The sequence below is a fragment of the Punica granatum genome, chromosome 3 (genome assembly GCF_007655135.1).
Source record: "Punica granatum isolate Tunisia-2019 chromosome 3, ASM765513v2, whole genome shotgun sequence".
Taxonomy (NCBI): Eukaryota; Viridiplantae; Streptophyta; class Magnoliopsida; order Myrtales; family Lythraceae; genus Punica; species Punica granatum.
Genome location: NC_045129.1, coordinates 30,259,099 through 30,281,504, shown reverse-complemented (window position 1 = coordinate 30,281,504; position 22,406 = coordinate 30,259,099). Strand labels below are relative to the sequence as shown.

Sequence of the window (22,406 nt, the reverse complement as noted above, 5' to 3'; positions counted from 1 at the left end):
GGGCATTCCGAGAATTGAGCGAGAATCGTACCGCTAGACCAAATGCCCTTCTTTCTGCTCTGAATTTATATATAAAATATATAAATACTATTATTGAAAACAAATATCCAAATTGACGATGAATGTTGTTGCTGATAATAGGAATTTTTCACTTTCATGCCGACTGACCTTTTCGCGGACCAATTGATGTAAGATGTTTGATTTTACACGACAATGCCATGTTCAGTGCCCAAGGGTCAAGGCACTAAAACAATGGCTTTAAGGCCCCAGAATTTAAGGGCCCGTCATTGAGGAACATTGAATTGAAATTTATATAATTAACATCCTTATCAATTAAGGCTCCGTAATTTATCTAATTTAGTTCCTAATAAACACCCTTCTATTACCATCCGAATAGACACCCTTCTCTCTCATTATTGACTAATCAATTATAATTCAATCAAATTGGTAAATTCTAAGGTGCAATCACTCAAATTGATTGGATGGTGCCATCACTTTACACCAATCATTTGATGCCATATAATTACAATTTTACCTACAATAGCAGGTCATCAACAAGTCAGTCAAAAAGAGTATAAGCGGCCATTTGGATTCAGAGTTAAAGTTACTTTGATTTTGATTTTAATTTTGATTGTGGAAAATGACAAATGAGATATGATTATAAATTTAACTTGGGAAACGTGTGTTTTTGTTGTGTAGTGTGTTGAGTTAAAGTTAAAGTTAAAATTTTTGAATTGAGAAATGTGTACTTTTATTGTGTAGTGTGTTGAGTTAAAGTTAAAGTTAAAATCAATTAACTCTGAATCCAAACGGGGCATAGGCTGGGCATTTATTGGCAGATAGAGGGGCTGCATAAGAAGAATGTTGCCCTCATTTTTTATTTAAATATTTCAGTGGTGTAGATTTGTTACTATCAATCTAAGGGCTTATATTTTGCATGCACCATACACTCACTTTTAAATTTTGTACAATTCCTAATTTTTCTCTCTATCAACCGCATTTTCTTACTCACTTTTGCACAATCTCGATTTATTTCTCTTATAACTATCTAAAAGATTCAATTGAATATCAATTTTCCCTATCGCCTTTGTTACGTTCAATTAAATTAGTTTTGTTCTCCAAGATATCTTCTTTATTTTTTCCCCCAAGATATCACCTCTCTTTAATTCGTCTACGAGTAGTTATTGGGTGATTCTATATCGCTACGTAGCGTGAGGAAGTACCAATCAAAATGCATGAAATTAGGGACTTGATACTAATCACTCGGATAATTGCTATAATTATTCTTCATTAAAAAATTCTGATTGATTTTTTCTCATCACGTCATATGAGGTAGGATCATCTAAAATTTTTTCCTTTCAACTTCCTGTTTTGTTTCATTCTCTCAGGCTTGCTAATTTCTCCCATGAAACTTTTTCTTTCTCTCCATTAATTTTTTTTATGCAGATAAAGTTCGAAACTTAAAATATCTCATGACCAGAGCCAAGTTGATGGCCAATAGAATATTAATCTCAACTTATAAACTAAAAAACACCTCGTATTTTACTGGAAAAAGGAAAAAAAAATTTATGTTTTGTAAAGAATCATTTTAGTAACAATACATTAAAAATAATAGAAGAAACTGATTTTAAAAAATTTAATTAGTAATTTACATCTAAAAATTCAAAAGCATAAGTTCAAAAATAAAAATTTATATTAATTTTATCATATATAAATCGAGGTCTCTTATTAAAGTTTAACTTTAAGCCACCAACTTCGTGGACCGCTCTTGACCACGTTGCGGTTTGCGGTTAGCTTTCTCATATATGCTTGCTAGATCTTAGATTATCAAAGAAGTTATAAGGTCTGGATAAGTTTTTGAGACATATGAACCTATTTGGCATATTAGCGTACAACTCAGGTGATGCCGCGAGATGAAAAGAATTTTCAACAATTTTTTTGGTTTATTAAATTTGGAAAAAAATTTCATCATTTTTTTGGTTCCCCATAGACATTGATAGGCCGATAATTCTATGTGAACGAACTTTACTTGTAGTGGGAGTTCGATATTAATTAAAAGCATCTCGTTATACAACCAAGTCAATACCGAAGCAAGAATTAATCTTAGTCAATAGGCTGACATAACCATGCGTTTCATAAAAAAAATAGAAATATTTCTAACGCTACAAATGAAAGAGAGACTACTTAAATTTGTGATGAATTGAAATAATCTTTTTACCAATGTGAGTTGTTTTTAGGTGATTTCATGTTTGTTCCCTTTTAATAAGATCTTGGGTGTGAGTCTTGAGATTTGAGAAAATTCATGACTGGGGACTTGGGATAGTTTTATCTCTTAATAGGCCGACCTCACTCGAATATAGAATCATCAAACTCGTTATGCAATTCTAAATACTAGGTGGTACACATAGAAAAAAAATGTTCATATACTTAAATTAAAAAACACAAGATAAAAAACTATTAAGAAATTGAAAAAAAAAATAAAGATAAACAAAGGAGGGTGTGTTCCCGCTGGTGGGAAAACCCACCCTACTCGTTTGATCCAGGGGACAAACGAGTTTTATATGTTTTATACAATTTGCCATTATAAATGTCAGTTAGCTAGGATTTTGGGTTCAACATATAGACGAACGATGAGGTAAAGATTTTATTATACTTTTCTAATTTGTATTATTGAAAGAAGAGAAAGACCCTCTTTCTTCAATTTTTATTTATTTGGTATTGGTAATTGGTCAATAAAGTCAAGTGACGAATCGGTTTACATTTGACTCTCCTAATATGGCCGTCCCAAAAAGCATGAACACTTCTTGCAACCCCAATAAAAGAATGAGACCGCAGAATTTCCATGTCTAGAAAGATGACGGTGACAATCTATGACGGCACCCCCTTGTCATCAGAAGGTCCTAAGTTTTCCTTCTCTCTGCGCCATAATCCAATATGGTGCTAACGAATGAGGTTTGACGCAATTACGCTCGTTCTCAATCGGAAAGTTTCTTAATTTGATTCTTGTCAGTTGGACGTGACATGTGTCTTATTTCTATTGTGTGCGCCCCTGGTTTTCGCTCGTCACGGAGTTGAAAAACAAGAAAGAATCCAATTTCCAAAATGAGTTTTGCAACCACTGGAATTGTCAAAAACCAACACGTCTCTCTTGGTGCTATTACTCGATTCACCTGCAAATTATAAGACGGCACCTCTTAGATTGGACTAATTAAACAAAAATCAAGAAATCTCTTCAACGAGCTATTAATCCATAAGACCGTTGTTTTCAATGTGACAACTGTTTTTCCTAACCTTTTTTTTTTAATTAGAAAGAGAGCTCATAAGCTTAGTACGAGAGAGTAAAAAGTTAAGTAAAATGACACAAATAGTCTCGCAAACAAGAATTGAACATAAAATCTCTCGATTCATAAGTTTTGCATTATGCTCGGAACTTTCAGCTGGCACTGTATTAGTGAATGTTAATTAGTTGACTAACTAAGTGAGAATCAGAATTTTCCAACAAGAATCTCTAACTTGCATCCAAAGGAATTATTTTGCAATATTGTTAATATTTGGTCTCGACCTTAATTGACCGGAACTGATTGTCGTTAATGAAAACATACTGAATAGGCTTCTTCCCTGCAACAAAATGTTGACCAAGAAACTCCAAAAAGTCAGAAAACTATTTCATATGCGACAAAGGAAATTAATTTAGTTGACGAAACTAAGCATACCCAACGTAGATGAAGATTCTTGTAAACTTTTGCGAATTTGTTCCCCACGTTGTAAGTTATCATCCATTTATCATATCATCTATCGGGCTAAATCGATAAGGCAAGGCCTATCGGTGGACGAGTTGAAGGATAAATACATAAACAACCTAACTTTCGCAAGCCTGAAAAAAAAAAAAGAGAGAGAGAGAGAGAAAGAAGCAAGCACTCCATTAGGCCTTTTATAAAAGTTACATTGGTTTGGATTTAGGGCCGGCAGTATTTGATACAATACGATAACACAATATAGATATGACACGGAGTTAAGTGAGTTTAGATTAAGGCTAAATGTATTTCGTGTCTAAACATGTCAAACATGTTTAAACACGATAAATAAACGTATTTAAACGGGTTCAACCCTTGTAACATGTTTTAGACAAGGTTAGATCAGTTTATTTTATGTGTTATCGTGTTAATAAATTTGTTTCACATATTGTATCAATTTATAGAAGAAAGTACACTGAATCATCTAAATTTGTTTATATAAATAATTCATTTATGGTGCTTTTATCATGTCAATCATGTGTGTAATTAAAGTTAATAGTGTCATATCATATAGGTATAATATGTATCTAAATGTAATAATGTCATATCGTATAGGTCAGTATATATACAAATTTAGACACGCTTATTTAAACGAATTAGACCTGTCGTATCCGTGTTAACCCGTAATTAAACGTGTTGTGTTCATTTTTTAAAATATTGACGCTTTTATTAAACGTGTCGTGATCGGATTTAGAGCTTTTTGACGAGAATCCGTTACACGACCTATTTAAACACGATACGACACATATTGCTACCCCTATTCGGATTGTTACTATTAGATCACTCCACAAGAATCAAGACATTCATTGTGTTTGTTTTCTTCACAAACAATGACTGTGGATATATTCACTAAATATCAAAATTACACGAGAGCTTGATGAGCAAAAACGATGTGACATGCTTCCTCCAATAATTATAATTGACCAATCCTGACGTCTAAACAAGTATGAGAAAAAAAAATATTACATCGCATTATCAATTAAATATTCTAAATAGCATGATGATGATGATTATTATTATTCTTCCAAATAATTGCTCAATTATTAATTCCATGTTTCTACTCCAAGTTGACAGGAAAATGAGCTTTTCAAACCTTTTGAACATCGACCCAATAAATTTATTGAGCTCTGTATAATCTATTGGGGTGGGCACATTTACGACAAAAGATTTGGCAGGACTTGGAAAAAAAGAGCCCCCGCCGCATCTTTGTTTTCTTACCTAGGAGCCTTTAATAGAATAAAAGGTGAATATCCTTTCATCTCACTTTCATTTTCCTCTTTTACCCATATACGTATAAATTATATTTAGGACATAATAATAAATCTAATCAAATAATCATTTACTTTCCACTTTTTCTTTAACTCTTTCCTCTTTTCTCACCATCTCAATTCAACCACACCAGTACCACCAACGTAGTGGTCTAGTGGTTAAGTTTCAAGTACTCCACTTGAATATCACGAATTCGAACCTCACTGAGAACGTAGAACTTACGCACTATGTGGGTGTATTATGGGATAGTTGTGGCCGACCCATAATGCTTAATTCAGTGGGCCTTGGACTTAATTCACTAGTGTGTTGGTATGATTGCGATGATCAAGTTGAGCTAAAGTCTCAGAAAGCTATAACGAAATGAACATTCCGTGGCGGTTAAGTTCCTTTAGTTGGGAGCAGCCACAGCAAGTCAATAATCCGACCTAGCCTTTTTATCCAGCAGAAAAAATAAAAATCAACCAAACCAGCACATACACTTTTTCTCTTTTTAATCATATTTTAATTTTCGAGGGGTTTCATAATCATAAATTTACAAAAAAATAAGAAAAAGAATAAAGAGGGACGATAAACTCAACAATAATATTTTGAACGCAAAGTGATTAATTTCAGGGTAAATTGTATTGGTGGTCCAAAATGTTTTACAAATGTTTCATTATGGTCCAAAAAGTTTTTTTCGCTACGTGATAGTACAAAATGTTTCAAAGTTGTTTCATGATGGTACAAACCGTCAATTGGCCCAACGCCGTTAACATTTTGCTGACGTGGCGCGTCCTATGTGTCACTTTTGTTACATGGAACCAATCATAGTGCGCCACGTCATTTAAGAGAAAATAAAATTTTAAAAAGTCCCAAAAAATACAAAAAAAATTAAAAAAAATACAAAAAAAGAGTAAAATTTTTTTAAAAAAATTTAAAATTTTGTAAATTTTAAAATTATTTTTAAAAATTTTAAATTTTTGAATTTTTTTAAAAAAAAAAAAAACAAAAACAAAAACAAAAAAACAAAAAAAAAAGAGTAAAAATTTTGAAAAAAATAAAAAATTATTTAAAAATTTTGAAAAAAATTTTAAATAATTTTTTTAAATTTTTAAAAATAATTTTGAATAATTTTATAAAAAATTATAAATTTAATATTAAAATTATTTTAAATTTAATATTAAAATTATTTTTAAAAGTTTTTAAAATTTAAAATTATTTTTAAAAGTTTTAAAATTTTTAGAATTATTTAAAAATTTTTTGCCACGTCAGCAAGGAGGTGACACGTAGTAGCCACGTCAGGTCGGCTTGACGGCATCAAGCTAGAGTTGACGGTTTGTACCATCATGAAACAACTTTGAAACATTTTGTACCATTATGTAGCGAAAAAAACTTTTTGGACTATAATGAAATATTTGTAAAATATTTTGGACCACTAATGCAATTTACTCTTAATTTCAAGTAAAGGACAAAACTTTTCTTAATTTATGAAGCTCGCGCACTCTTGGATAATATGGAAATAATAGTATTATATTATTATTATATCAATATATATATATATATATTATATATATTTGTCATGCGAGCAACTTGCCTGTTTTCTAAGTTTGGGAACTTTGAATGTCGTCACATCTTCACTCCCCTGAGTAAACTTTCCCAAGATATGGATGTTTTGAAGCCAATCCTCCTGGAGGAGACGTATTCAACATTTGATGGCCAATATACGTTCTTTATTTTCTAAAATAAAATGTTCCAAACGCTATAATATATTTTCTCTATCTTCAAACAGAAAATAATAGTCAAACATCTTAAGAGATCAATGATTAAAAATCACATGGTCTGCGGGATTTTTCGTGTGAGTCAGTGGCGACAGTTAATCAACCCTAACATCATAGATTCCAACTACATAATTAAACATGCACATGACTTGATCTTTAAGAGTTTGGTTTTAGAATGGTCTAAACCCCAAAGCAAAGTTTGACCGTTATGCAATAACTAATATCATTTTTTCTACGTCACACGTATGTGTGGACGAGCATTATATACTGTGATCAATATTACATAATTAGTATTATTTTCCCTAAGTCGCAGGTGAATCAGAAAATATACAAACTGATATGGAGTCATTTATCAGATAAGAGGTATGAAAGGCTAGCTAGTTTTTTTCTATCATAATTGGAAACTAGCAGTTTTGTCTCGAATTTTAACATTCTCATCCTCAACCTTTCATATTTCTACCACTTTATTATGATGTCACTCTTAAAATACATCTTTCATTTGATATTAATTATACTTTCAAACTTGAGAACTATTAGAAAGCAAAAAAGGAAGAATGGAACAACACTATGTTGTTCTATTCTTCCCCTCTTCTTCCTTTTTTTATCATTTAAAATTTATGAAATTAGAATTAATATTAAAAATTATTTTACAGATGAAAAATATATATTTTTGATGAAAATGTGATGTCCAGACTAAAATAACAAAAACACGAAAGGTTAAGATTAAATAAATGAAAAAATAATACAAATATATGACGAATGCGCATGTAGTTTCAGGGAATGTAGTCCTTCAGTAATCCGTTTATAATACCGACTTACCAGGGGATTACTGACGGATTGCCGAGGGAATATTCTCTAGTAAAACTGGGATTTTTTGTGGTGATGTAAAAATATTAAAGATTGAGAAATGAGATTCGAAACTTGTTTCTTTTTTCCTCCATTAATAATTTCCTGCCATTCTTTTACGGTCGACTTGCCTGTAGCAGTCGGGTGTCGTTAAAGGCGCAGGTCCTTTAACGAGTTTTTTGTCCCTGCATTAGTTGGGACTTCGCTGCATGGGCCATGTCAAGTGTCTTGAAATGACTATGTCAGAACGAACAATACTATTTTGTCCTTTGTTTTTTCATTTTCATTTTTAAATTTAATTTCTTTTAGTTCCACCAAGCACGCTTGGCTCGATGTTTTCTTCTGTCTAACCAATAACTTTTTTATGATAATTTTCGAACAATTATAGGTTACCTAAGTATGCCAATTTTCAAGATGCTCGCCAATTTTCCATTACCAAAAAAAAAATCATTCTCAAGACGCTCATCAATTTCCCATTGTTAGTCTCGGCTTGATTAGTGAAGAAAGCACATAGTTAGAAAATAAGTATAATGTGGATTTATTCAAATAATTCGCCGCTTCTTTCTTCAAATAAAATTTTGAGTTCGAGACACGTGAATGAAAAATATTATGTTATCCTTCTAATGAACTGTTTCAACTCGAACTCGGTTAGTTAGAACTAATATAAGGATATTTGGAAAAAAAAAAAAAAAAGAAGAAGAAGGTGGCTGCGAACCTTCTGTTACTGTTACCTCGAGAGTCAATTTTGATTCTGCTAATGAGACTTTTGAATGAGAAGAGGAGAGCGGGAGTTAATGCGTGCTGACAGGATGAGCCGCCATCGGAGAGTGGGGCCCCGGAATGGCCGCCGCCGACGAAGAGATTACAGATCATGGGATGGACGGACGGATGCATGCCCGAACCCCAACGCTACCGACACGACCGGGTCAGAAATCATAATCATATTTCTACCATTTCTACCTTCTCGGACTCTCCCTCCCTCTCCCTCTCTCTCTCTCTCTCTCGTTTTATTTATTTCTGATCTTCTCCACTTGAGCAAGTAAAATACTAAATTCAATCGCGACATATGATGGGACTGACGAGAATCCGAATATTATATTACATAAAGGGAGCAATAAATTGCCATTACTGATTGCTACCCGCCTTTTTATGTAGAAAGAAAAATGATCTAGTTAACGTCATCGTGAAAAATATCATTGAAATTTTCAGACTAGTTAAAAGTTATGATAAAAGCGATATTCGAACATACAACAATTTCGAAAATTGCAGTGTTTGTAATTGAACGCCAGTATGTAAAATTTCGAGTTTCGTTGATCAAAGATGCATTAGCAGCTAGGGTAATGCTAAAAGTATACATGATGTCGATCAGATGAGGGATCGTGTGACGGCTCTCTAAAAAAAAGAATCAAGTATTTTCCTATTCAACACGCAGTTCACCCTTTCTATAGAGAAAATTGACTAGGTAAGTCTACCTAGCTAGGCGTCCAGATCTACAAATAAGTATGCGTTCCATGATGAAACAATACTTCCCAGGAGTTGCTAATCGAGTTTGCTTAATATGAATATATAATTATAATTATGGTCCAGTCAATAATGGTTTAAATATAGCAAATAAGGAAACCCCCCTTCCACCATGCACTCTTCCACCTAATGCCATATCATATTAACTAACACCCGGATCCGACCTGCGCTATGCAACCATGCATATTCTACTAATTCAAATTCAAACATGAATCTGTAAAAAATGGGCTAATTTCATACGTTTTGGAAGCATCCACTGGTTTAGCATTAGGGCATAATTGTGACATTTCGTACCTCGAGTGACAATTCTGAGCAGAAAAGATCTTCACCGGTGCAACTTGTATGATCTTACTATTTATAATTTAATCCCATGGCCAAATTTTCAGGTCTCTGCAGTGAGCATGCATTGCACTGAACTTCATTCGAATGTTTCTTTCCAGATACTAACACAGGTTCGGAGAAGGTGCCTATTCTTCTTTATTTAGAGCGTCACCGATCACTAGATCAGTATTAACAACGCTGGCAGCAGTGGCAAGACAAGAGGAATTCACTCAAATTTCAAATTCGGAAGCAAAACTTCCACTCATTTGTAATTCAGCATGGCATTAATTAGCGAAGATTTGGCCTGCAATATGATTAAGGCTAGGTGTGGGAGTGGTTGATGATGAAACCATACTGAAACAAATTTTAACAGTATAGCTGCTGGAAAGAAACATTTGAGCTCTAAATAAGTGAAAATGTTTGAGAGACGGTTTATATGAAATTGCTAAGATTAGTTCACAAAAAAAAATTGCTAAAACCAAAATGAATCATAAATTGATACTTTAAACGTAGAATGTCCGCAAAGCAATTTATATATATATTACTAAATTATTGGAGAAAATCACATTTGTGCTTACACTACTACAAGAAAAGGGGCCAGTTTGTGACCGAAATATCTGTCACAAAAAGCTAGATATCCGCCAGAAATACTCTTTTGTGATGGATCTATGATAGATATCGTCCGTGGCGAATACCCTTGTTTCAAAAGATCTTTTGTGACGGATACTGAAATCCGTCACAAAATTCTAACGGGAAGTTCCATCACAAACCGTTTTTTGTTCCGTCACAAATGGAGCACCACGAAGAACAATGGTCGTCACAAATTATGTCTGGTCTATGACAATTTTGTGACAGAATTTTGTAACGGATTTTGTGACGGAATCTTTGATCAATTTATGAGATTTTATAACGGGTTTGTGACGGATTTCCTGACGAACTTTATGACGGATTTGTGACGGCTTTTTCGTGATGGATTTGTAACGGAAATCTATACAAACGTTTTCCCATTTCTGAGGAATTTTTGTGACAAAGCCACATGGTTCCGTCATAATTCTATCACAAAATAGACCCTGCTTATGATTTGCAAACCAATCTATAAATATCGATCAATATAAATCACCTTGTTCATTGAACCAAAATGCAGTATATCAATAGATCGATCACATCATAATATAATATCCCCAAACGGTAGCTCAAGTCATTACATAACATAGGCTAAACAGAAAGCATCATAAAACCTAACTTTTTAGACAAACCTTTAGCAAAGTATCAAATATTGGAGTTATTACCTTGTTGAGGTGGAGGATGATTTCCATATTTATTCATGATAAATCGCATAGTTTCCCTCTCCCGCCCTTCAAAAGTCCATTCCATTTCTTCCACATTCTCTTGGATTCTCTCTTCCACCTTCTCTTGCACCTTCTCTTCCACCTTCTCTTCTAACTCATTGTGGATTCTCTCTGCAATATCTTTAAGTTGTTCACCTTGAACAGCTTGTTGAGGTAGATCATCGGGAAGCCTCGAAGTGCATGAATATGAACTTGAAACTCTTATTATCTTCTTTGCATCATCCTTGTTGCCAAATTCATATACTCTTCCCTTAATTAGACCTCTGGTTGCCTCAATCCATGAATCCATATCAAAATATGGCATTGACGAAGGATCCAAGCCTAACTCGGTGGTGACGGATGTAGTATATTGTTCCTGATTTTATTGAAGTAACATTTATCTAAACAGCCCCATACATATAAAATTTATGAAATAATCCAAAACAATAAAATTTACATTAAAAGCAGCAAATGCTTCAATTTTAACTTACACGAACTCTCTTAATTTATTATCCACATATTGACCATGTGTTGACATGATCATATTGTTAAATTAGCGTCGGCTGCATCTGTGTTTAGCACTTCTGTCGTAAAAATTCATTCACCCATGCCACTAATTTGATCTTCAAAATTATGACCTAATGCATCCATCACCACAACTCTATATGGATTTACATCGGATTGGCATCGTTGTTCATACTTGATGATGCTCCTCCAAAGAATTCTCCATGGACATCCCATATGATATACCCACCCCTAAATCCCTTCTTATAAAGGTGGAAGGCAACTGTGTCTCGATCAAGAAAGGATAAGTTGCTACAACTAACTCTTGGATTTGTAAATATGCAGTTGTGACAAACACTTCCGTCATTATTCCGTCATATTGTATAAAAAAATTATTTATATTCATATGTCATGAATTTATTATTAAACCATCACAAGTTGTGACAGAAGTTTTCCGTCACAAAATTTCGGTCATAACTACCCTGTTTTCTTGTAGTGCAAATGTGAGATCATCATTTTAAAATTATAGTAAACATTATAGTAAACCATAAAAATTGGTCCATAGCAATGAGAGGGAGAGTAGTTATCTTTTTCAAACTTTCAACAATATTCTTTTCTAATCTTTTAATTATTAAAATATTATTATTATTTATTTATTTACATTTTGTACATTTCTTTAGAGTTTTTATCCTATATCATATATCCAGAAGTCCAATTAGTTATGACGAATCATGTTCGACACAAGTCAGGTTGGTATACTAAGTGGTAAAATTCCCTCAATCGTGAATTTTTTTCACACACAATACTCAAATTCGACTCAACAAATAAATTTTTTTATTTATATTTTCTACCATTTTTTCGAGTTTTTATCATGATATTCAAATGTCCAATAAGTTCCGATTAATCTAGCTCGAGTTGAGTCGGCCTACTAAGTGGTAAAATATTAGCATTTTTAGAAATTTTCTCCACATACAAGACTTGAATTTGCTTGCTTACTATAAACAAGTGCCAAAATCACCTCAGCCAAGCTACAATGGTTATACATTTCTAATTTATTCCATTTCGGTTCTAAATCCTTCCAAGAAAAAGTTCGTGAAAGGACTTTAAAATAACATATATTTTTTAAAATTGGCGACCAATTTTTATTTTGTCAAATCATTATTATAGAGGAGTGAAAGTGCATCATTCTTATCGGAGTACACATAGAAAAAAGGATGTGTATCTTTCATAAAAAATAAATTAAATAAAGTAATGAAATTGTAAAACACTTTGTTTTTTTTTGCCTTTTACTCATTGACGTTTAGGCTTTTTTTTTAATATATTATATTTCACATAATTTCTATAACACTTTTTTGTCAATGTAATAACTCATAACCTATCATAATGATTTTCTTTTTGTAAGATATAAGGTAAATTATTTTCTATATTTCAATATCTTAATGAATATCAGTAGTTAAAGCAATTAAGTGACATAAAAAATAATTTGTAACTATTATAATTGTAAAATTTGGAGTAAGCATAAAAATATATTAACTTTTACTTCACTTAACTATGTAAGTTAATATACCTTGTAAGAAGTCTAAAAATTAATAGTTTATTCTATTACTATATATCGATGTTACTGTTTATATTAAGTGCATAAATTACGATAACGATCTTATTGATAAAAAAAGTTCCAAACCGTGACATCGTGCAGGCATTTTTCCCTAGTTATTTATTAAATTGGAGTTGTCAGAACCATGCCCCAAAATTTTTATTTATCCAAAAATAATATTTATTGAACATTAGATTCTACTTCAAAAATTTGAAGAACCCTTATAAAACCTTACCCCCACAGTCTTAAATGCAGTCTAATAAATCTCCCATCCACCACCGAGAAGTGTTAATAACCAAATTGGCTCTTTTTTTTTTATTTGGCATGCAATCGTATTGCACGACCAATTAAGAGGTAGAGCTCTCTAATTTTAAATTTTTTCCATTCACAAGACTCGAATTTGAAACTCTTTTTTTTTTTACTGCAGGGAGGCACATGGGCTTAATGTGATGAAATATAAATCCTAATTGTTACCAATGAAAAAAAAATTAATAGCTAACAAAATAGTATAGGTAGTCCTATAACAAGAATTAAATTTGAAACTTCTTGGTTACCGAGTAAAGGCATGCGCCACCGTACTACATCTTCTTTGATTGAACTCCAGATCTTACTTAAACAGAAAATGCGTTGAACCACTTAAATCAATCCTTGTTGGTACCAGATCGGGTCTTTAATTAATTTATGATTCAAATACATAAACTATGTCACTTTTCTATCAGGGAAGAGAAAAGGATTGCTCCACCTTAGTAGAGGATAAGGGGAATTTACACTATCTAGTGTATTTCACGATATAAGACACCAAATACGATGGAAACTTACTATTATAATTTTTCTTATTGATCAAGTATGAGAAACTAGAAAGAAAAGTTAAATAAAAGGGACCCAATTAGTCCCAATTAATAAGAATTAAATCTACAATCTCTAAATTAATTTGATGTGTGCCACTACAGTACGACACCCTTTCTTGATCCAACCTTATCATTATAGAATAGTTATGACCCGCGTAGACTATCATTATCTGTGTTAACATTTTTAATTGCACCTATCACTTTCCATGAAACTTTTCTTCCAATAAGTGGCAGTCCTTTTCTTTTATATATTTGAGATTTGGTTTTCGCTTTTTTCTTCCTCTACATACATATAAACCAAAACCTCAGTGTGGACATAAGAGAAAAGAACACAGAACTTCCAGTAACTGAATCGATGGCCGGCGGTGGCGGAGAAGGAGGAGGGGCCGCTGAGACCCGATCGCTGCAAGAGACCCCCACCTGGGCTTTGGCCACTGTCTGCTTTGTCTTCATCTCCCTCTCCATCTTCATCGAGCACTTGATCCACCTCCTCTGTCATGTAAGTTCGTTATAACTAACACTAATCATTCAACAAGCTATCGTTTAAATTACGACAAATAACCCGATTACAAGCTAGCCATGCAATTTAAAATCATTGATTTGTGTTATCTGTGCTCCGCAGTGGCTTAAGAAGCGAAAGAAGAGTGCTCTGTTCGAGGCGGTCGAGAAGCTCAAATCAGGTGAAACTTTTGCACCTACTGATATTGGAAAAGTGAAAACAGTAAGGGATGCGGTTAAGGTTTTAGCCACAAAATCTTTGTGAACTTCCGAAGTTGCGACGGTCCGGTCCACCGTAGTTCCAAGCAAATCATCTTTAACAGCAGACAGCTGCAGGGCTTTAGTGACAGGACGATCATTTCGCTAGTGAAAGTCGTGTCGCTTTCTCTTAATTTCTGTCCTCGATCATTCAATTAAAGGCAGCACAGAAACTACGAATTTTCAAGCTTCACGGTCGATCGTTATCACTCTTAAATAATTTGGCTTGGTTAGTCGAACCGGATTATTTTGAACTGTTCTTTTCGAATTCTGACGATACAATGTTTGATTTATTCGGCTTGGAACAGTGTTGATGCTTCTTGGGTTCATGTCCCTATCGCTGGCAGTGACCCAAAGATCCATTTCGAAAATATGCATCCCCATCAGCGTTGCCAACAGAATGCTTCCATGCAGTAGGCAGATCTCCATTAAGACCACCAAGTCACTTGGGTTCGATCAGATGCGGGCCGGGCCACATCATGACAGGCAACCTGAAGTCGGCTTCGAGGATTTCCACGGCCAGGTCGAGAGGAGGCTCGCCGGTGGAGGAGAGGGTCCGGATTACTGTGATTCTAAGGTAAGTAAGTAAATTAATATAAATTCTATCATAATTTATTTATTTAATTAATTGTGGGTGAATATTAATTTGTGATGGTTGAAAAAAAAAAATTTGCAGGGAATGACATCTCTGATATCGCAAGAAGGGCTGAATCAGCTCAGCATCTTCATCTTCGTCTTAGCGGTTATGCAGATTGTCTATAGTGTTCTAACAATGGCGTTAGGCCGGTTAAAGGTACTTCACGTTTTCTCGAACACATCATTTCATATGTTGCACGAGTTCATTTAGCTAACGCGATCAACTATATTGTAGAATTTCCAAGTGCCAAAAAGCATAAAACCGTAACAAATCCATTAGTCTTGACGCATGTATTAAATGCCGACTTTACCGAGGGAACATTAAGATGATCTGTGGTTCGGAAGCGGTTTAAACTATTGGCTCGTGGATAGGATTTCGCAGTGCCGAGCCGTGAGTTGTCATTCTAGATCTTTCTTGTGTGGTTGGACAGAGTTAACTCGGCGTAAAAGCTTGGGTATATAAAAATGTTGGGGAACTTTGACTGTTGGACTTCTAATCACATTGCTTCGGTTGGTCATTTAAACCCACGAGCTCTGACTCGGAAATGTAACTTGGACTTTGGCCCCAAAAAGATCCACTTTGACTTCTTCTTCTTTTTTGGAAGAATAGATCCACTTTGACTTGGTGTGGCATAATTGTGAATTTGTGTGGAAATTTCTATTTGGTATGTGTCATCATTCAAGCGAGTATATACTGAATAAATGGCTTATTGCACACTTCAGAAGATCTTGATTTGGTCACAAAAGAATAACCTACTTCTCAACGTTAATAGCATTCCAAGTTCTCCATCCTGGGGCGATATAACCTTAGACTCTTTGTTGGTCTTGGGGCCCGTTCTTCACGAAAAAGAGAAAAGATAAATGAAAGAGCGCTAACCGGGTCGGGTTGATAACCCAGTTTCATTGTTACACGAAATGAAATGCGAATTTTCTTTGACTAATGGATTTATTTTCTTGAATTTGGAAAAGATGAGGCGATGGAAAGCTTGGGAGGAAGAAACAAAGACCGTGGAATATCAAGCAGCCAATGGTAAGACTATTTTCTTCATTATTTCGATAATTTAATTACACGTTCTTATGTATGTGGTTCTATTTAATTTTGTTTTAAATATTCAGATAATTAATTTGAGAAGAAACTTAAAAAAAAAATGTTCAATGACTACAGCCTAAGGAATATATATATATATATATATAATGGATTGACTTTGGTCCTCTTATAAATTATAATATAAGCTTTGCGTGGCTTTCCACAAAAAGAGTTGCGTGGTAGCGGTTAATTGACCAAATTTACAACCGAAAAAGTCTTCAATTTCTTAGCGGTTAGCTCCATAAATTAAATTTTCTTATTCATAAACATTCATCTTTTGTTCATATGTTAATGTATGTGAAGTTTCTTGAAGATAAACATATTATCAATTTAGCCTCTAATTGAATTGACTCAATATTTAGTAATTATTTTTCTTGCTACTAAGTTAATTTTATAGCGCGAAATGTTTACTTCATTACTGAAAAACATATGGGAGGTCTAACAATTCATTTCTCGGAAAAGATAGCCATTTATTTGTTAACTGGTATTTGTTCAGTCATTCATATAATAAGTAACATTTTCTTAATCTTACTCGTGATGCTCATTCAGGGATGAGTTGAAAACGGAATTCCTAATTCTTACTGGCATGAGACTGATCAAAATAGACAGTTCATGGATTTTCAACTTGTAAATCACTCTAGAAAAAATTATCAAATCAAACCACTCACTTTTGCTTCTTTCCGAAAAAAAGGAACTATTCTTGGAGGAATGGAATTAGTAGAATTCAAATCTTCGTTTGGTTTGTTGGAATTAATTAGAAGGGAAGAATAATTGTTTTCCCTAATATTATCAACTTCAGCTTTTTATTCCTCAAATATTTTTTTTCCATAGCAATATTCCTCGAGTATCTATTATCTCTTATATCTATTATATATATATATATATGTATATTTATATATGCCGAAAAGCGCTTCCGAGATTCTTCCTCATTTTATTCCCGCCCCTTAATTTTCAGCTTGTAATTATTTGTCTCTTCGCATGGTCAGAGTATTGTATCGATCTATCTCCGCCAAATAATTTCCCTTTGAAATACATTGTATTCATGCCACCATTTACAAATCCTTAGTTTATGGTTATTTGCCTCTTTGCATGCACTTAACCTCCCCTTTCTTCCCCACCACACTCCAACCCCCACCACCCCCACCCCCTCCTTCCTTTCCAAGTCTCGTGCCCTAAGGTCTTCTCCCTTCCGCGCCCTCCCCCATAGCAACTAGGCCTACGACGCCCAAATTTGGAGATGAAGGAAGCTAGAAAAGGAATATTTAGCCCTTTCCTAATACTCTCAACTCATGATTGAGTGACCTTTCAACTACTCGATCATAATTATTATAATTAATTATTATATTGAAGCATGAAACAAACTTGATTTTTGAATAGATATTAAATATTTTTCGAAAAAATTTAAAAAATTTTCAAAAAGTAAAATAAATTAAGGGTATTTACCTAAAATCAAGGGTGGAGCCATTAAGGCTCCGGGGGGGCAATTGCCCCCCTGACTTTTCCATTTCTTAAAAATTTTACATACAAATTTGTAAAAATTTCAACTTTTGCCCCTAAAAAACATCAATGCCCCCCCCCAAATTATTTTATTATTTGACGTTTGCCCCAAAACTTTTAATTTGCCCCCCCTGAACTTTATTTTTAGCTCCGCCCCTACCTAAAATGACCCATGGTTTACCCGTTTTGTCAAATTTATCATATACTTTTTTTTGTCAAATATATCACATGGTTTACTTTTTACATCAAATCTATCCCGGCGTTATCTTTTCCGTCGACATCTAACGACCGTGCTGACGTGGCGCCCACGTGGCAAGTGTGGCCCACTATCTCTCCACGTGCCACGTCAGCACGGCCGTTAGATGTCGACGGAAAAGATAACGCCGGGATAGATTTGATGCAAAAAGTAAATCATGAAATAGATTTGACAAAAAAAACATATGATAGATTTGACAAAACGGACAAACCATGGGTCATTTTAGATAAAAATCCCAATAAATTAAATATTTCTCCAGAAAAAAAAATTATAAAAAAATGAATAAAAGAACTCTAAATAGATTAAAACATTTCCCCATAAAAGTTGAATAAGCTCAATTTTATTAATTTTTTACACGCTCGCATAATGCGCGGGTCTGAACCTAGTTATATTTTGTATATAATTATTGTAAACTTCTGTAATGAGAGCTCTCCGTTCATTCCACGAAAGTCCTCCATGAGCTTTCCCTCAGCTCATAATCGAATGTCGATTCACATCGCTTATATTAATGCATTATGTGATTACCAAGATGAATTGATATGGACAATACACTGAAAACGAGATGGAGAAACTAATTTTAAATTTTATCTTATCAATATTCATGAATTCAATTTTATATATTAATTAACTAAAATTATAAAACGTGTCCACGTGGGTCTCGTGACTAAGAATTTACTATTATGCACACGCAACCATCAATAGCTTCTCTCTTTTTTTTTTCCCTGGTTAGTTCTTTCATTTGATCCATATATCTGACCAAAAAGATAGTTACATGAAATATAACATAACTGAAATTGAAATTTTTTTCCCCCTGAAATTATGGCAATAAACAGATCCTAACCGGTTCAGATTTACGAGACAGACTACGTTCGGCCGCCGACACATGGGAGTCTGTACAGAAACCCCCCTTCACCTGTGGATGGCGAGCTCCTTCTTTTTCTTTTTCTTTTTCTTTTAATTGTTTATTTTATTTTTGTTTTTCCTTAATTTATAATTTATGATTTCTAATTATGTTCTTTTTATTTACAGAAATGTTTTTTCAGGCAATTCTTCAACTCAGTGGCTAAAGTGGACTATCTCACCTTGCGACATGGATTCATTGCGGTAATATAATATTATATATAATTAGCAATAAACTAAAAGCGTTTAATTCAACAAGAAAATTAATAATTTACAAGTTGGTCTAATTGTTTTGTTAGTACAATCTTGCAGACACATCTATCAAGCAATAGCACCTTCAATTTCCAAAAGTACATAGAACGCTCACTGGACGATGATTTCAAAGTCGTCGTAGGAATCAGGTAATGAATTTTCGAGCTCAAGAGCATTTTACATCGAAACAATCTAAATTTCGCGAGCATCTTATCTCATTCAGTCTTCTTCATGAAGTAGCTAGCTCTAAACGTCATACAATATAACCATTCCAGTATCATGTTTTGTCAAATCAAATTTCATTATTTTGGTATATCGGCCCGATTTCTTAATGAAATTTCTTGAATTTTGGACAGCCCTTTTATGTGGTTAATGGTCGTCGTCTTCATGCTTGCGGACGTTCATGGTATATTACTAATCCCCAATCCTTTTCTTCCCCTTAAAAATTAAAATTAGCCCTATATTCTTTATTCATCTATAGGTTATAAGTACTTTAAGTTCAGAAACATTTTCCCTGTTTTTTTTTTTAGTAATTCCCATCATTTCTATGTCGAATGGATGCAGGATGGGAGGTGTATCTCTGGGTATCTTTCATCCCATTATTGGTAAGCTTCCCATATATTTCTTTTTCTTTGTTAATTTTCTATATTTATTAAATATATTTGAACTTTGAAGATTAATTTTATTTTTAAAATATTTTTGGGTTGATGTAATTTTTTTTTTTAAATGGGGATGCACTGCAGGTAGTGCTTGTTCTAGGGACAAAATTGGAAGTGATAGTTGCAAAAATGGCTCTTCAGCTGCGAGACAAGAACGTTGTGATCAAAGGGTCCCCTCTAGTTCAGCCCAACGACAACCTCTTCTGGTTCAGCCATCCCCAATATGTCCTCACCCTCTTGCATTTCACTTTATTCATGGTAAAATATTTAAATTAATTATTATTATTATCATGAATATTAGAAAATTTAAATAATAATATAAATATTTGTAATGATCATCGACTCATGGGTTGGGTTGTTATGTTCCGCGCAGAATGCTTTCGAGATTGCATTCTTCATCTGGGTCACGGTACGACTTAACACTCCTCCCTTGCCATAATATATGCAATGCATTGTTTGAGGGAAAAGGAATTCAATGAGAAAACTTATGGATTCGTTTGCATACAGCTGCAATTCGGGATAAGGTCGTGCTACCACGAACACCTGGAAATCATCATAATCAGAGTGGTTTTAGCGTAAGCACACCGGCTTCGCTTTGTAATTAAGCTTAAGTAGTAACTGTTGTATACATTAAGAAGGGCCATGAGGAGGCTGATTATATATCTTTTCTTAGGGTGATGGTCCAAGTCATGTGCAGCTACATCACCCTTCCCCTCTATGCCCTTGTAACTCAGGTATATGATCATTCCTCCTCATTTTTCAGTGGAATTATGAGATGTCCTCAAGACATTGACTGAACATTAGATAATTCTCCCTTGTACGCATCGAATTGCCCTTTGATTAACGATAATTTTTGCTGGTAACAGATGGGGTCGCATTTCAAAAGCGCGGTGTTAGAGCAGCAAACCGCGAATGCCATAAAACAATGGCATGCAGAAGTGAGGCAGAAGAGGAAGAAACAGCCCCAGCATGAATCCTCCACATCCTCCTCACACTATACCCACGACTCTTCCTTGTCGACTTCTTCTCACAACGGCCGAAATCACAACAACTCATCGTGGTCTACGCGGACCCCGAATGAAGACATCGGTGACCTCGATGGCCGGAGTACTGCTCACGATGTCTCCTACCATCATAGGGTCCCAACGTTTGGCGAGATAGTCTCTGACTCGGACCAGACCGGCAGTGATGGTGCTTATCATGAGATTACCCAAGCTTCCCGAGAGGCCGATCATGTCGTGCAAATTGCATAGCTCCTAAAATGTATGCGATAAATTTTGAACGAAGATACACCTTCAAAGTCGAGAGGTGGGTAAAAGGACTATTGGATTATTCCCACCGGCTACATTTGGCTTGACGACTGAGGAGGATTTTGATCACCCTACCGTTTAGTATATGTGCTTGTACATAGGAATAGGGGAAATTTAGGAATCAATCATGTCAGCACCTCATTCTGATCCACCGGCCCCAGGGAGAGGCAAAATCGTCATTTATGTCAATCATCAAAGGGAAGTATTTTTGACTCATCGCTCGAGCATTCACAACTTTTGAAAATGGGGCATTTTCTTAATTTAAATCCAATTTTACATTTTTCAGAAAAATGCTCTACGGGACATTTTGAGCCTTAAGCACGTCAAATTTGAATTTCAAAATCCAGAACAAAAATCAAGGTCTCTCTGCATAATACTAATCCCTGACTTTTTCTGAACACAATGGTGATCCATATTCTGCCACTCCTATGTCTTGTTTTGACCTTCCTCCTCTTCTTTTCGTTCCTCAGCTCAGCAAGCCTGCAAACCGAGTTGTCCCCCCCGCTGATACACTCCCTCTTTTTCTTCCTCTTCTTCCTCTGTCGCTTTTGACCACAAGCATACCCTGCCATCCCTGACCTACCTTCTGCTTCTTCTTCCTCTTCTTCTGCTCTCAACAGCCCTGCAACTCAGCTAGCCACATTACCCCCTTCCACAAGCAAGACTACCCCCACCTTCTACAGACGGATTTTTTTCTTTCCTTCGGCGGCTCACGAAGGTCAGGTCTGGGGGGAACCCACGCAGCTTCCTTGGCCTCACTCGGCTGCTCTCTCTCCCCTCACTCCCTTAGCTCAGGACTGGAGACCTCCCTCAGCTCCCCCTCAGTGGCGACCCGGACCTCTCAGCCTACGCCCGTTCTCTCTTACCTCCTCACAGAAACCCCCAGCTCATCATCACCACTCCAATTCCCTTTCAGTCACCCTCAGCTAAACACAAGCTCACACACCCTCGCGACTCCACTCTCTTGCCCCCAGTTTCTCCCTAGCACCCTCGGATTATGACTCCCTCGATAGACACCCTCAACTCATCCGAACGCCTCCAGCTCCTCAAAACGTTCCCCCCAAATCCTCTAAACGTTTCCCTCGGCTCCTCTAAACTCTACCTCCCAACTCCCAAGATCCGACTCCCTTGAACTCAACTCTCATGACCCGACCGCCCACAGCTTCTCTCTGACGCGAGCAAACCCGAACTCCTTCAATCGGTGAACCACCTCCAGCTACGCTCAGGGACCTCCCGGGATCGGGTGCAACCGCGCACGGCCACCAGGACCA

The 22,406-nt window shown here is 35.1% G+C and overlaps 1 protein-coding gene across 2 annotated transcripts; it reads left to right on the top strand.

Annotated features, from left to right (window-relative positions):
• The first annotated feature begins 14,057 nt into the window (after positions 1–14,057).
• LOC116200832 (MLO-like protein 3) lies at positions 14,058–21,351 on the top strand. Of its 2 annotated transcripts, none has more exons than XM_031531758.1 (15): positions 14,058–14,281; positions 14,405–14,462; positions 14,847–15,115; positions 15,215–15,331; positions 16,144–16,204; positions 18,848–18,936; positions 19,044–19,118; positions 19,227–19,315; positions 19,523–19,572; positions 19,731–19,738; positions 19,967–20,083; positions 20,199–20,234; positions 20,333–20,400; positions 20,499–20,559; positions 20,692–21,351. In XM_031531758.1, the coding sequence occupies exons 1-15, from the start codon at positions 14,138–14,140 to the stop codon at positions 21,076–21,078; spliced, it is 1,629 nt and encodes a 542-aa protein (XP_031387618.1). In that variant the 5' UTR covers positions 14,058–14,137; the 3' UTR covers positions 21,079–21,351. The 2 variants fall into 2 exon arrangements, with proteins under 2 accessions (XP_031387618.1, XP_031387617.1); XM_031531757.1 differs by having other exon boundaries at positions 14,059–14,281; positions 19,731–19,771; positions 19,910–20,083.
• Positions 21,352–22,406: the final 1,055 nt, after the last annotated feature.